General features: G+C 35.7%; 1 protein-coding gene across 1 annotated transcript in view; it reads right to left on the reverse strand.

Moving 5' to 3' along the window:
• Pak3 (p21 (RAC1) activated kinase 3) overlaps window positions 1-14,428 on the reverse strand; it is a 108,997-nt gene that overhangs the window by 54,799 nt on the left and 39,770 nt on the right. The window contains exons 4-8 of the mRNA XM_051177968.1: window positions 11,896-11,996; window positions 9,298-9,360; window positions 7,752-7,796; window positions 6,425-6,578; window positions 5,268-5,305 (exon numbers count right to left, since the gene is read on the reverse strand). Coding sequence (XP_051033925.1) covers window positions 5,268-5,305; window positions 6,425-6,578; window positions 7,752-7,796; window positions 9,298-9,360; window positions 11,896-11,996 — 401 coding nt within the window. The remainder of the gene's footprint in view (window positions 1-5,267; window positions 5,306-6,424; window positions 6,579-7,751; window positions 7,797-9,297; window positions 9,361-11,895; window positions 11,997-14,428) is intronic.

Here is a 14,428-nt window from a genome sequence, read left to right on the forward strand (position 1 = left end):
TGGTTGGCCAAAGTGGTCTTATGGAAAGCTCCAAACAACCCAGACCATTGCCAAGACTATTGGTTTCTCTCTACAAAGTAATGGTAAGACCCTATTGCTCAAGACAACACCTGTACAACTCATTGAACATGGAAAAGCCATTATGATGCCTACTTAGAACCTTCAACCCTACTGATTAGTATTCATGGTTCTAGAAAATACTCTGTATACTACCACCAAAGTAGATAGGTAAATACAAACCCAGCTACAAATCATCCCCTCTACAACGGTGACCTGCTTGCAAGATGTGCTGGTTCAATAGTGGCCCAAATCTCATTGGAGTAATCAACCAATATCTGAATGGGTTTATTATCCACTCCATGCAATGGATCCAATTCCTGACCCAGGATGGGTGGTCAAGAACACGAGACTGAACAGGCCAAAGATCTAGATGAGAACAAATACTACTGTACTGCTAAAGGAATGCAACAATAAAATGACTCCTAAGGAAATTCTTCAATACACATTAATCAGTGCCTTGCTCAGCCATTATCAGGGAAAATGCCTCCTGAGGCACATGGGAACAAATATAGAGGTTCACAAGTGGCCAATGTGCAGAGAATGAAAAGCTTTGGAACACTCTGTCCTATATGGGATGTCTTCATCAAATTCCTCACATCAGGGCTCTGGGAACTCTGCAGAAAAGGAGGCAGAAAGACTGTAGGAGCCAGTGAGGAAGGAGCATACCAAGAAAGCAAGGCCTTCTAAAAACAGCAGAATGGATGCACAGAGATTATGGCAGCATGCACAGGGCTGGCATGTATACAAGTCAAACGGGGTTCCAGTGCTGAGAGGGGAAGTGCCCATGAGCTCCCATCTGTAACCCAGAAGGGATATACAATTGACAACCACTTGTAAAGGAAAAAAGAGCTATCGTCTTCAGAGTCTCACTGAGTATACAAACCACACTTAAGGAGAAGTTCCATGCCCAATAGTAGATGACCAACTCAAAATCTACTCAGTGGCAGTTTTGGAGGGTCTATGTATCACAATGCTTTTCTCAGAACTTTTGCTTTTTAGCCTTACAGGTCTATTACATTTATATTATAGCTTCCATGTTGTGTTTTTAAGGAATTTCTCTGTGTGTGTGTGAAGGTGTATGTCTCTATTTATTTGCATCTAGTACTTTTTCTTTAACATATTTTCTCTTCTGTTGGTTTTGTCCTATTCTTGTTTGATTATTTTTTTAATCTTATGTTATCTTACTATTACTTTCATATGCCTGTTTGTTCTCTAATGAAAGAGAGAACGAAGGGGTTTGAATATGGATGGGAAAGGAGGTGGGGAGGACCTAGAGGAGGAGAAACCATAATCAGAATATATTACATGAAAGAAATCTATTTTCAATAAAAGAGAAAATGGTTAACAATGTTGCATATTTCAGAATCTTATTCTAGACTCCTATTGGAAGTACAGCCTTGGAAGCTGCAACTGGGCAACTCTGATGTACACTCAAGCAAAAAAGGTCACTAATCTAGATGAACAAAGAGAGCCAATCAGTATAACAAATCCAAACTGAGATATCTGTCATGCACACTGTGATGTGTACACTTTTTCTAGAGCCATAATAAAAACACAAAGTATAATTTTCCATTCCTAAGTGACAATGTACTGTTGGAGTTGAACCTCATTGAATTAAGTGTACAATTCAGTTCAATCAATCAACAGGAATTTTGTCTAAAGCACATGGCTTATTTAATCAATTACTATTACTTGAGTTACCAGCCTTTCAAGGTCAAATTGTCCAGTAGAAAACCCAAGACCTTTCAAAAGAGATCTGTTTCTCTCTCAAAATAATATCCTAGTATATTTATCTACCCATATATTATTTTAAATATATAGCCAATCTTAAGATTTATATGAGCATATATCAATTATACAAAATGATGACATTTTCACACATGCATGTCACACCCAATATTTTATTGTCTTCTTCCTCTCCCTCTAGGCTTTTTCTTCTGTGTACATTAACATCTTTTTAAATCTAGATTTTTGCATATGAGAAGAGCATATATGATGTTTGTCTTCCATGCTCAAATAATAATCATGTCCTGAATTCAAAGTTAGTGCTCATTCCTATTGGCACTAACTCATTTTGAGCCCTCATTATTGCTGGCCTGGAAGCACACATTTTTTTTTCTCTCTCTAGCTAGTCAGCCTTCATTTACTCTTACCTTCTGTTCTTAATTAATTTTGGACATTTGCTATTAAATTACTCTTCATTAAAGCATAAGCTTTAATCACCTAACTGAACTGCTCCAGAATACTTGGAGGACTTCCCTGTGCATACTGGAAAAGCTAGAGTACTTAAATTCCATGTAAGGACTCAGTGGTTTGTCCCCAGTGTACCTTTCAAGTATAAACTCTGTGATTCATTCTCTTGGATAATCATCATTCAGACCTAGACCCCTTGCTTTGTTCACCAACATGATCTTTCTCCTGCTTTTTTTTTTTTGTGTAGAATGCTTACCACCATCTTCATAGACCCAACTCTCATATGCTCTTCAAGATCTCATCAAAATGCTACTTTGTATATGATATATTTTCTAAGTCAACATCCATTAAATCTGCATCATATTAGAGTCAATCAAGGGGTTATTAAATTTCAAAAAGAAGAGGACATGAAATTAAGGGCGTATGAAAGTGGGAGTGGATCTAGAAAGAGTTAAATAGAGGACATAGATGTGAGTATGATCAAAATACACTGTATGAAATTCTCAAAGAATTATTAACAATAATTTAAGAGATCTATGTCTTTACCACAAATATGACTAAATGAATTGTATTAAATTAGGTGTTGAATGTAGACTGGCTCCATTCTTTCCTACTTGCCAGTTTCTTTTCTGTTTTTGTTATTTTCACTGTGACCCAGGAAGCTATCATGTCACAGAAGGAAATGACCAATCAGATATAAGAGCCACATTTTGTTCTGACTGAGGGAATATGAGCAAAACACAAATACACACATACAAGTCTCCTATGTAGAGAGAATGTATTTTTCACTAATGTTGCCATCTATAAACAACAGTAATAACAGTAGTAGCTTATATTTAATGCAGAGAATATGCTGTATTGTATAGTATTACATATTATCATATGTAATAGTCACACAAGTCCTTGGAGGTAGATAATATTATCATTTCCATTTAATGTTGAATAAAGTGAAGGTCAGAAGAAAGAGAGACCCCAAAAGCTAAATTATTTTCACAAATACACACAGTTGATAAGTAGAGGAATAAATTAAACATTATGCTCAAATCTTCACCTCTTTTCCATTACTATCTTCTTGTTCTGCATTTTTGTTTGGTTAATTGATTTTTGGAACACGCATGTGTGTCTGTGTGTGTATGTGTGTGTGCCGGAAATTGAACCAAGGACCTATATGCCTACACCCCTCTTCATTTTGTTTTTAATTGTCCATGAAATATGTAGAACATAAAATTACTATTTCAAACAATTTAAGGTATATATTTAAGTAGCATTAAGAAAAGACACATTATAGTCTACTCAATCAACACCTTTTTATCTCCCAAAATTAAAACTTCGGGCACATTACAAAATTCTACATTCTCCTTGGCCCCAGGAGAAATTACAAATGTGATTTTTGAACAATAATCAAATATCTGGTTTTAATACACACTTTTTGCTTCATATGCTTATGGGTATTTGTGTGGCTTCCCCCATTTGGCTCTTGTGGACACAGCTGCTATGAACGTAGGCAAACAAAGAGTGTCTTCAAGGCCTTGCTTTCTACCATAAACATATACATAGAAGGAGAATAGCTTAATTATGTGGCACTTTTATATTTAATCTTTTAGAAATTGTCATGCTATTTCAAAGCTTTGCCCTTTGCCATTAATTATCTATTGTTGTCACACTGGCTGCCTAAAGGGACACCAAGCAGACCATCATTTACACTCAATAAAAAACAAAATAAGTTGGTTATCCACAACTGCATAAATGGTTAGATTAAGTGAATATACAAATAATACTAGCTTTTAAGTAGGCTTTTAAGTGTTTAATAAAGAGAAATTACCATTAATATGATTATTTTTTCAAGACTTATCAATATCAGATATCCAAAAATATTTGCCCACATAAAAACAACAATACATGAATTTGTACATTTTATGTTTTACATCTGTGGGCATTTTCCCTGCATGTATATCTGTATACTGTGTATGGGGAGTGGATGAAGTCCTGAAGGAAAGTGTATGGTTGACATAGCATGCCCATGCTAAGAACTCCAATGCCTGAGACCTATGAGAATACTAAGGCTTCCTCCTAGAGCACATGTTGACAGCATGTGCAGAAAGTTATCAACAATAGCTTCCTCCCTGTGGATGACTATGGCCTGAGACTGGTCCTCTACAGAGACCTCTTACCTATGTTAGCTAACCTGCCACAGTATGAATTGATTATGATAAAAATCACTCTACAGGGTTACTAGATATGTTAAATATCTTCATATTTTTTAATGTTTGACCCATGTTGCCTTGGCCATGAGTTTTCATACCATTTCAGTAACATTTACTATTCTTTCCTCAATCTGAGTAAACCAGGAATAATACTCCCACTAAAAAGGAATAAACATAGGCATTTGTGATGACCCCATAAGGGACAGCTGAAAGAACTCTGGTCCATATTTCCCCTCGAAAAGAGGAAATTATAAACTGAAGTCTTGGCAAGGTCCCTCCTAACATGAATATCCTGTCACTATTAGTATGTACACACACATGACTGCCCAGTATTGAAATATAACTTAGAAGACTATATGCTTTATCTGACCTTTCCAAAAATGGGTTGTGGTAAATAGTGAATATGAGGATTATGAGAATTATAGTCCCTTTAAAGTTTTAGCTGGAAATACAGTGATAGCATAGATTTTCCACAAATATCACAATGTATTCAAATATTTTCCTATAAAATAAGTTTTCCAAAACATGTGAGTTCTATGCAACTTGTTATGACAAATGTTATATATTTTCAGAATAGAAAACTAATTATAATGATAATAGCAGTAGTGTATGAATTTTTTAAAACCTGTGGTAGCTTTTATACTAGATAAAATAGATATGTATAGGTACATACTAAATAGACAGTAAAAGATAAAATAGATATTTATGTTTCTATGTCTAATAGTTGGACATATAAAACCTAATGTAAGCAAATATATTGTTAGATCTTAAGTTACAATGATCATAAAAAATTTTTAATTTTTCACTTACCGACTGATGAGCTGCTATATATCCATGAGCACTTTTATCTGAAACGTCAGAAGAAAGAAATCACCTTTGTTTCATAAATCCTATTAAAAAAACTGATTGTCTTTGATGAGAGGAAATTTAGCATTAAATCTATGACAAATGGAATGTTTCTCTCTTTAAAATGGCTCATTTAGGCCAAATCACATTTTCAGCTAGTCACTTAAAATTTTGTTTTAAAATTGTTTCAGCTTTTTTAATCTTTATTTATTTGTTTTCATTTTATATACCAACCCCAGTTCACCCTCCCTGCCCTTCTCCCACCCCTGTCCCCCTTTTTACTCCCCCCCATCCACTCCTCAGAGGGGTAAGGCTTCCTTTGGGGAATCAACAAAGTCTGGCCTACCAAGTTAGGCGGAACCAATCTTAATGAAGGAGCAATGATATAGCATTTCCTCCTTGCTCTAGATGCTAAATGATTTGCTTTATAAAACCAACACATATGACTTTTCTCATAAAGTGATAAATAAAAATAAAAATGATAAATGACAAACAAAATATTAAATATGAAATGATAGGTGAAATGTGTACAAAAAAACTAATGAGATCAACATTTGGGATAAATGTGGGTTATGTATACATCAGTAAATGAAGTCACAATTTGGTATTAACAATGGTATTTCAATCTCTACAAATAGAAATGTGCAGTTTCCCCACTCCCGGCCTCCGCCAATTGGGAGACTGAATGATACTAAAAGACAAGCACAAAAGTTGTTCTGTATTGTCAAGGAGCAGATAAATTACTTTAAGGGACAAAATAAATTTCTAAAGATCATTGTTCATCCATATACTCTTATTTCATAATCATAGTCAAGGCCTAATCTGAAATGACTGTCTAGATTGACACTAGTGTAGACTTAGCACTGTGATTGCCTATTCAAGCTAACCCTCACTGCTCTACTGAACAATTTCCTTATTTGTACTACAACAACATCCAACTAAATCAAGGCTTCTAAAGTGAGGGTCATATTCCCACCTCATGTGTTGGTAGATTTACACTGAAACCATTCGCAGAAAATACTGAAGCTGATCTCAATATTCTATAGATATTTTGGCCTCTTCATGAGGCTCTGAGAGCTGGGATTTATTCTTCACTCTTTGATCCATAGAATTTCCCTTACCTCCTGATGTAAAGCTCATGTATTTCTGGTTGTTGACAGTTTCTTTAGAGTCATAGAATTTGAGAACATCGAGAACAGCTTGTGGGTTCTTCTTCTGTTCCAGTTTTGTTATGTTGGAGGTTTGGAGTAATCGTGCCCATTGCTCGGGAATTCCCTGTGGACAACCAAAGGGAAAGAATGGCTGCTCAGAACATCCATCAGAAGGATATGGATGTTCCAGTAAAGCTCTTCACCAAGAAGCCCATGCTACCTGTAGGATTACACTTGGGAAACTGAAGTTACAGTCTAGGTTTAACGTTAGTAACTTAATAATGCAATCATTCTCTTCTCTATTCAAAACACATAGGTAAAACTAGGATCCAACTTAAAAAGGGTGGGTGAGAGTATGATTGTGATAAAAAAGAAAAAGCACATGGAAATCACCTCCATATTGATTCTGCTCATCCATGAAATGATGTTTGCAGCTTAGCTTGTTTTTTTCTGGCGACTCAGGGCAGACATAGCAAGACTTCTCTAAATTTGTGCACGGTATAGTATAGTGCAGATCAATGGTTTTTTTGTTTTCTGTTTCTGTTTTTAAATGACTGGAGCTCTTTTGGGGTATGTTTTAACAAGAATATCCTTTTACATAAAGGAAAGCCTTACCCTTGGTCAGTTTCTACTTTCTGTTTACAAAACGTAATTTAGGGATTTTAGGGCTTTATGACAAGGTCAAGTTGGGAGGAGATAAACTAGAATTGCCGAGGAGCAATGACCACTTAAACACTAAACATTAACATGTATGCTGCTTTGGTTATTTTTCGGGCAGCTTTCTCCAAGGCACACCTTCCTCCTCTCCTCCCCACCTTTCTTCCTCCCTACTTCATTCATTGGCCACATAGAAACCGGGGACTGTAAAACCATACCAAAGCTTTGTGAGAATTTGTAATGACTAATATGAAGCATTTAGAACACAGAGGAGGAATACTCAGAAATCTAATCAAGGCAAATTATTTAAAATTACAGAGAGGTTAGCTTTACACTGAGCATTCAGTATTCTGTCCTGCGTGTTCCTTTTATAATTATCCAACCTCCAAGAACAGCTCGGAGAGAGAAACGAATACATGATTGCTGAAGTGCATCCATACACAATATTTTTTATGGCTTTGTCCCATGAAGTCTCGGCAAAACAATGTGTGACATGGGCCTCCAGAGTTTGGGAATGACAACAAAAAAGTGAGATAAGCCAAGCAACGACTCTACTGCACACACATGAACCTGCTACTGCAGTGCTATGACATCTCAAAGAAGCACTTTGATGCAAGCTTCTTTTGGGCCTGTGACGCACCTCTGGGAGCTTCCCTGGGCACATCTGTGAGCCATAGAGATCTGGCTGTAATGGACGTAAATAAAGAAAGAAAAGAAAGTTAAAACAGAATGTGGGACAACTTAGAAGGTGGGAGGAGATGAATGGGGGTTCCCCCTTTAAAGTGGTGCAGTCATAGAACTAGGGAGATATTCACTAAACCAGGGACAGGAGAGGCTACAGGACAACGGATTTAAGAGAACAAAGAAAACAATAGTGTTCCAAAGTTTGGATATATAATTCCACTTTGGGCTCGATGCTTCCTCCATAAATAATAATTACCATTAAAAGATTTGGAGGGGCAAAGGATGGCATTATGGAAAGCTTTAATCATCATTTGTATGTTGCTTTTATAACTGGTCATCACAGATAGCCAATGGTCATGGGATAGACTTACACATTTCAGTTCCCAATTCTGGTTAACTAAATTTCCATTTCACATTAGACATATCTATGTGGTTAAAATTCAAAGGATGGCTACTGAATTGACATTACTCTTCTGTATTTTGTGGATAAAGTCATGGGTGGCTTAAAGCCATCCCCCTACATAGCCACTGTGCTTAGGTTTAATACACACTTAAATCAGGCAAAGGGAAAACATTTCATTTCAAATCTTGCATGAATGATTTCAATTTATTGATATAGTTCCCAAATCCCACTTCCCACAAATAAGATCAGATAAAATTTGACAGATTTATCTAATTTATGATATCTTAAATGCTAAAGAAACATGCTTTGACCCAACTGCTTTGATTTGGGATATATGTCTTTGATCCCTGGCATTGATGGTTACTCCAAGCACAGTGAAACAACACTTTTACATGCATTCATCACGCAGTTTGATGCTAAAGCCTTAAGCCAAAAATTGGAACTCAGGAGCCCATGCATGATCCCAGTTCTGATTCTAAGTGCAATTAATAGCATTTGGTTAATACTGTAATGGCCAAAGGAGTTATTAAGTGTTACGAATCCAGGTATGCATTGCACATAACCACTAAAGCAGACTTCACTGGCATGATCATTACCATAATCATTAAGAATATTTTTAGATATTAATTATATATTCTCATAGCACGTCTAAACATTTTGTAATAAATAGCTGTGTGATCATCACTGGACAGCAGAAAAAAAATGCTGTTAATTGAAGAAATTCCTCCTCTACTTACCACATGACTACACTGCTGACATAATTTCTCTTTTACAAGATGAGGCAAACCAGTTCAACAGTGAGACCTGATTACTATAATTTGAGCATAAGCCACAATGGCACATAATCAGAGAGCCATCTCACTACTCCAAATTGAGGAACTAATCTAAAAAGTTTGACAGCTAATGATGACCTAAGAATCTAAGCATCAGAAGCAGGAGCACATGTCGATGCCTGTATATATATATATACATATATATAGTAACAAGTAGGTGTACATCAAGCTGGGAGTGTCCAGTGTAGCCCAGGAGAATGGCAGCATGATATAACAGGCCAAGCATTTATCTTATCATAAGAAATGATAATTTATATCACTCATACCATTTTTCCCTCTGATTGACTTGAAGCGACCGTCACAGGTCTAGAGGTCTGGAAAGGGGAGTTCTGAAGTATTTGGGACAAAAATGGCAATATAATGGGTAAGGACTTGTAATAATTTAATAACCCAAATCTCACCTCCCATCCTAATTTTAGCTTTAGGGTCCAAGTACATGCCCAGGGATACAAGGTTATACGAGCCAATTAGCCATTAGGGTAATCACCAAGCAACATATCAAACTAGTGTTCAATTATTCAAAAGAGCAGGCACTTGTAAAACAACTGGTCTACAGTTCAGCAAATTGCTCAGATTCAACATCCACAACCACAATAATTAAATTTCACAATCTGATTTCCCCCAACAAACGACCTAATGGTATCTATGGCAATTAAGACCCAATTCTAAACACTACCAATAGAAGTTTTAAAGGATTATTACCTTTGGTGGTTTAAAAGTTAAATGTACTAGCATATTAATTGTAAATCATAGGTTAAGATAATAAAGAAGGTAGAAATTATGATTATTTAAAAAATTTATGTATGAGTAGCTGCAAGGTCATCAAGATGAAAACAAAACACTTCAAATGACCAAATTTGCTATGTGTCAGTCTACGAGGTCAATGAATTTCTATTAGTTGACTGTAAACAGCTATTTCATTTGAAATGAATTTCACAAGAGGATGTTGTTTGGTTTGGTTGCACCAGGGCTAGGAAGGCTGTCTATCCTGTATTCCACTTCTCTTGGGTTTGGTTCACTGGGTTATAATTCAGACCACAACGGAAATGGTCAATGCTGCAGTCAGCAAGATGGCGGTGATTTAGTTGCCCTTTATTTCCATTAAGAAACCAGAAAAACTAAAGAAAGGGCTAAAGGTGGGGGGAACGTAGCAAAAGATGTCAAGCAGGCAGAAAGAAATAAAAAAGTGGAAGTGAACCAGAATGCCAAATGAGAAAAACCCAAAAAGCAGATGAGCAGAACCCAAAAAAGAAGAACAAGAAAAGAAGACAAACTAAGAGAAGTGTCCAGAGAAGCATAGAGGAAGTGAAAAAAAATGAAGCACTTAAAATAAAAGAGAGAAACTATTAGGCAAGACTATAAAGTTTGAGGGCTTTCCCCATTTCAAATATCTGAAAAATGGTTAGAAACTCTTTGGATGGTTTTAATCACACAATACGGTCAGAGTATAAGAACAACTTTTATCTGGTGACAAAGATGAACGTGAAACAGTGTTGATAATTGGTTTTTAGTTTTGAAATGTGGCCAGTGAAATAAAAGCTGGGCTCAAAATGAATGACATTTAAGTAGTGTCTTTGATTCAAACAACACAATTCATTAAATCCTATCTATCTCAGTTGAAATTATATCTATCTCACTTTCAGCAGTCTTGTTAGTTCTGCACATTTTTTCTGCTTTCTTCCGAGAACATGGAAATAATCAGGCTACACCAATGTATGAGGCCAAGGCATTTTCCTCTGTTTTGATTTCATTCTTGCACTGCTTGTTCCAGAATTGAACAAATAAAATAACGTGGCTGTCAATTAAGCAATGCAGTTTAGTTCTCTAGATCAAATTGACTTGCTTCTTTCCCCTCTCTTTAATCACATGACACAGTCCATAAACTAACTATTATACTATGAGATGGGGAATTTGACTGTTCAATGTCTATATTTTTTTTCTATTTAGTAAAACAACATTATTGTGATTTTATCAAAGTTTTAATTTTCTAAATTCATTTGAAGCTTTTTATTATTTCAGAATGCACATATTGATTGTTTACTAGTGTAGAAAAATTAGCTGAAATATTGGGTCATATTTGTAGCAACATCTTACATCTTTCCCTCACCCATCTAATATAGGGGTGCCAAACAATTTCTTTAGAGGAATGAAGTGGCATATATCTGAGAGCTTGTTCTATATGAGCACTGCAATTATCCAAAAAGGGAATACATCTAGACCTATGTCATATCCAGATAATTCATGTTGAAAATTATTATAGATGATTAATACATAATGAATATGTAATAATATAACTAACTATTAATGCATATGTGATATACAATCATTAATATTTCTTCCTGAAACATGGGGCTTGTGGTTTTGAATGTCTATAAAACAAACCTATTAATAATCTTAAAAATAATCTATGTTCTTAAAATCAAAGGGGTTAAGAGGCAAATTTTACAGAAACTTTTGGTAGTGTAGTTAGCCGATCTGTGTAATTCAGGGCCCACTGGAAACACTGAATTATTCAGATGAACTGCTTTCACTAGCCAAGTTGAATAAATTATTATTTGATTAGCTCTACATGATTAAAGAACAGGTTCAGGCAGGGTCTCTTATTATAGCTACATTTCCTGTGCCTTGGCAAATATTTTCAACTTAGTTGAAAATTATAGGTGATAAGACTTTTTTTTATATAAGATGGACAGAATAATCTTGTCAATGTTCTTTCCCACTTTCTGTTTCTATGTATGATTTTCCAGGAAAAGTCCATCTCCAATCTAACATTTTGAAATATAGCAATTCTTACTTGAAACCTATTTTCGTAAAGGAAATAGGTTTTTTCATGGCTTACAAAGCAAAATAAGAAGCTTACTTACAGTGAATTCCCCGGTGACTGCATCAAACCCCACATGAATCGTATGTTCAAAGTCTGAAGGAAGAGAGATCTCTGGGCGTTCTTTCTCTTTCTTCTTATTGGCTAAAGACAAAATGTTAACATGTATTTATTTGAGGTATAGTTTTGGCTTCCCTAAGCTGTATAAGTAGGCTCATCAAAGCAATTATAAAATAGAGACAGCTGATGGGCTTACATCTGAAATTTAAAATGTAAGATTTAGGGGAGGAAGGTGAAAAAAATTAAGATTCAGTATTTTCAAGAACCTATATACTGTGTAGCTTAACCTCAGAGAAGACGTCATTGCTTTTAGCAAGCTTGCTCCAGTAATTCATATTATCCTTGCTCAACAGAGACTTGAGATCTCTCAGTTGTTAGTATAAACTCCTCTGGAGGTTTGCATATCGTACTAGCTATTTATGCTTGGTCAACTGTGAATTTTACTTCTTCAGAGGAACAAATAGCACAGCTTCCTCTTGTTCTTGTTCCACTGAAGTAACACCTGTGGACTTTGTCTTCCTTTTCCTCTTTTCTGATCGTTCATCCTTCCTGGATATGGCTAACCATGTGCCTCTTCATTTCCTTGACAGTGTGATCAGATTTTCTTCTTCACACAATAATTATTATTTGTTTGAGTATCCTTGTGTTTGTTGGTTTACTTTCCCTAGTGCAGTCTTTGCTCTTCTGCAGTTTTTCTCTATACAAAATCTTTTCCCCTAGACTAACTCTACTCTCAGACACAAACCTATGTTAAGCAATTCCCCAATCTGGGTGACCGAGGTGGATCAAGCTATTATAATGCCAAAATACTTCACACACTTTGAAAAGAGACTTTTGAGCCGGGTGGTGGTGACACACACCTTTAATCCCAGCACTCAGGAAGCAGATACAGGAGGATCTCTGTGAGTTCGAGGCCAGCCTGATTTGCAGAGTCAGTTCCAAGACAGACTCCAAAGTTACACAGAGAAACCCTGTCTTGAAAAACAAAAAAACAAAACAAAACCAAAAAAAAAAAAAAATAAATAAATAAAAGAGACTTTTATGTAAGTAAAAAAACAATAGATAATTATAAATACATAATTCATAATTTATCAAGGCTCCTTACGGTTTTAGGAGTGTTACACTTGAATGCAGAAGGCTGTTGAAGTAGCTTTATTTATTTCACAGAAAAATCTGAAGAAATTATAGGACATCTACCCATCAAAATGTAGTAAAGCTATATACATAATTTTGCATTTACTTTCAGAAGTTCATATCTACTTAGATTCCAGTTGAAGAACCTCTATATTATGCCCCTATATCTTTATATCAACCATCATCCATGGCTTTTTTGCCACTAAATATTGTTCCCTCTTGTCTACTGGCTGCACATTTATGACAAACTGTTTTAGGTACAAATACTCCCCAGAGGCAAATCTCTGTATAGACTTCACTCAAAGTCTAGAAAGTTGCTTGATAGCCAGTCTTTTTGCCATCTGTTGAGGCCAAGTGGAAAAAGCAAGAAACACAAACTTGTTCCTCTTCTGGTTTCCTATCTCACGGAAGTAATACCGCTAATTATTGAGATTAGACAAGGAACATGGTCTTAGACTCCTCTTTGGGGACAAATGGAGCAAAGAAGAGGTTTATCCATTTCCAATAGATTATCGAAAGAAATTATTCCAAAATGTACAAGGAAATACATCGTATTATGACTTGTTTGTTTTAGATTTATCTTAGCTTATTTTACTTTACTGTTATTCCTTACATAGCTGTTTGTTTTCTAAAAGAGACACAAAATGGGTGGATCCATGTTGGGGGCAACAGGAAAGGACTGAGAGGAGGAGGAGGAGAAATTATAATCATAATATAGTGTATGAAGAAACTCCCTTTTAATAAAATAAAAAATTAAAATAAAAAGTTGTATATTCAAATCATAATGTTCCCACATAACTACTAAGTAATCTTACACTGGCCCAGATAACAAACCAACAATTTGGGAGTCATCTTAGATTTTTTACTCTATTTCTACATAATTGGTCTAGCTTCTGAAATGGTATTTAGTCTATCTTTTTTGATTTTCAGAAGTCACTACATTTGTCCAAGGCATCAGTATTTCCCTCCTCGCCCACTGCCTCCAGTTTTGTCCCCTCTGACTCATTATTCTATTCTGAGACCAGGTCTTATTCTTTCCTTTAAGATCATTTGAATGTTCCTCTCATTATGTGTTCCTGAACATGATATCTAATAGCATGCATGACTTGGTCACAGTTTACCTACAAAGCTTCTATTGTTGCCATGGAACCCACTATCCACATTCATTTATTGCTTCCTAAGTAGATGTGTTTTCTCTTTCCTCCAGGCTTTTGTTTATGCTAAGCTATTGCTTATAACATTGAACTTCCTACCTTCTTCTGCCAGCTGTGTGTGGATTACACCAATTTGGTTGCTACTCTTTTTGTTCTATTTCCATTTGCAGTGCTGGAGATCAAACCCAGAGCCTCTCAAAACTTAGGACTATGGACCCAGATTTATAC

Source organism: Phodopus roborovskii, unplaced genomic scaffold (assembly GCF_943737965.1).
Source record: "Phodopus roborovskii unplaced genomic scaffold, PHOROB, whole genome shotgun sequence".
NCBI classification, from domain to species: Eukaryota; Metazoa; Chordata; class Mammalia; order Rodentia; family Cricetidae; genus Phodopus; species Phodopus roborovskii.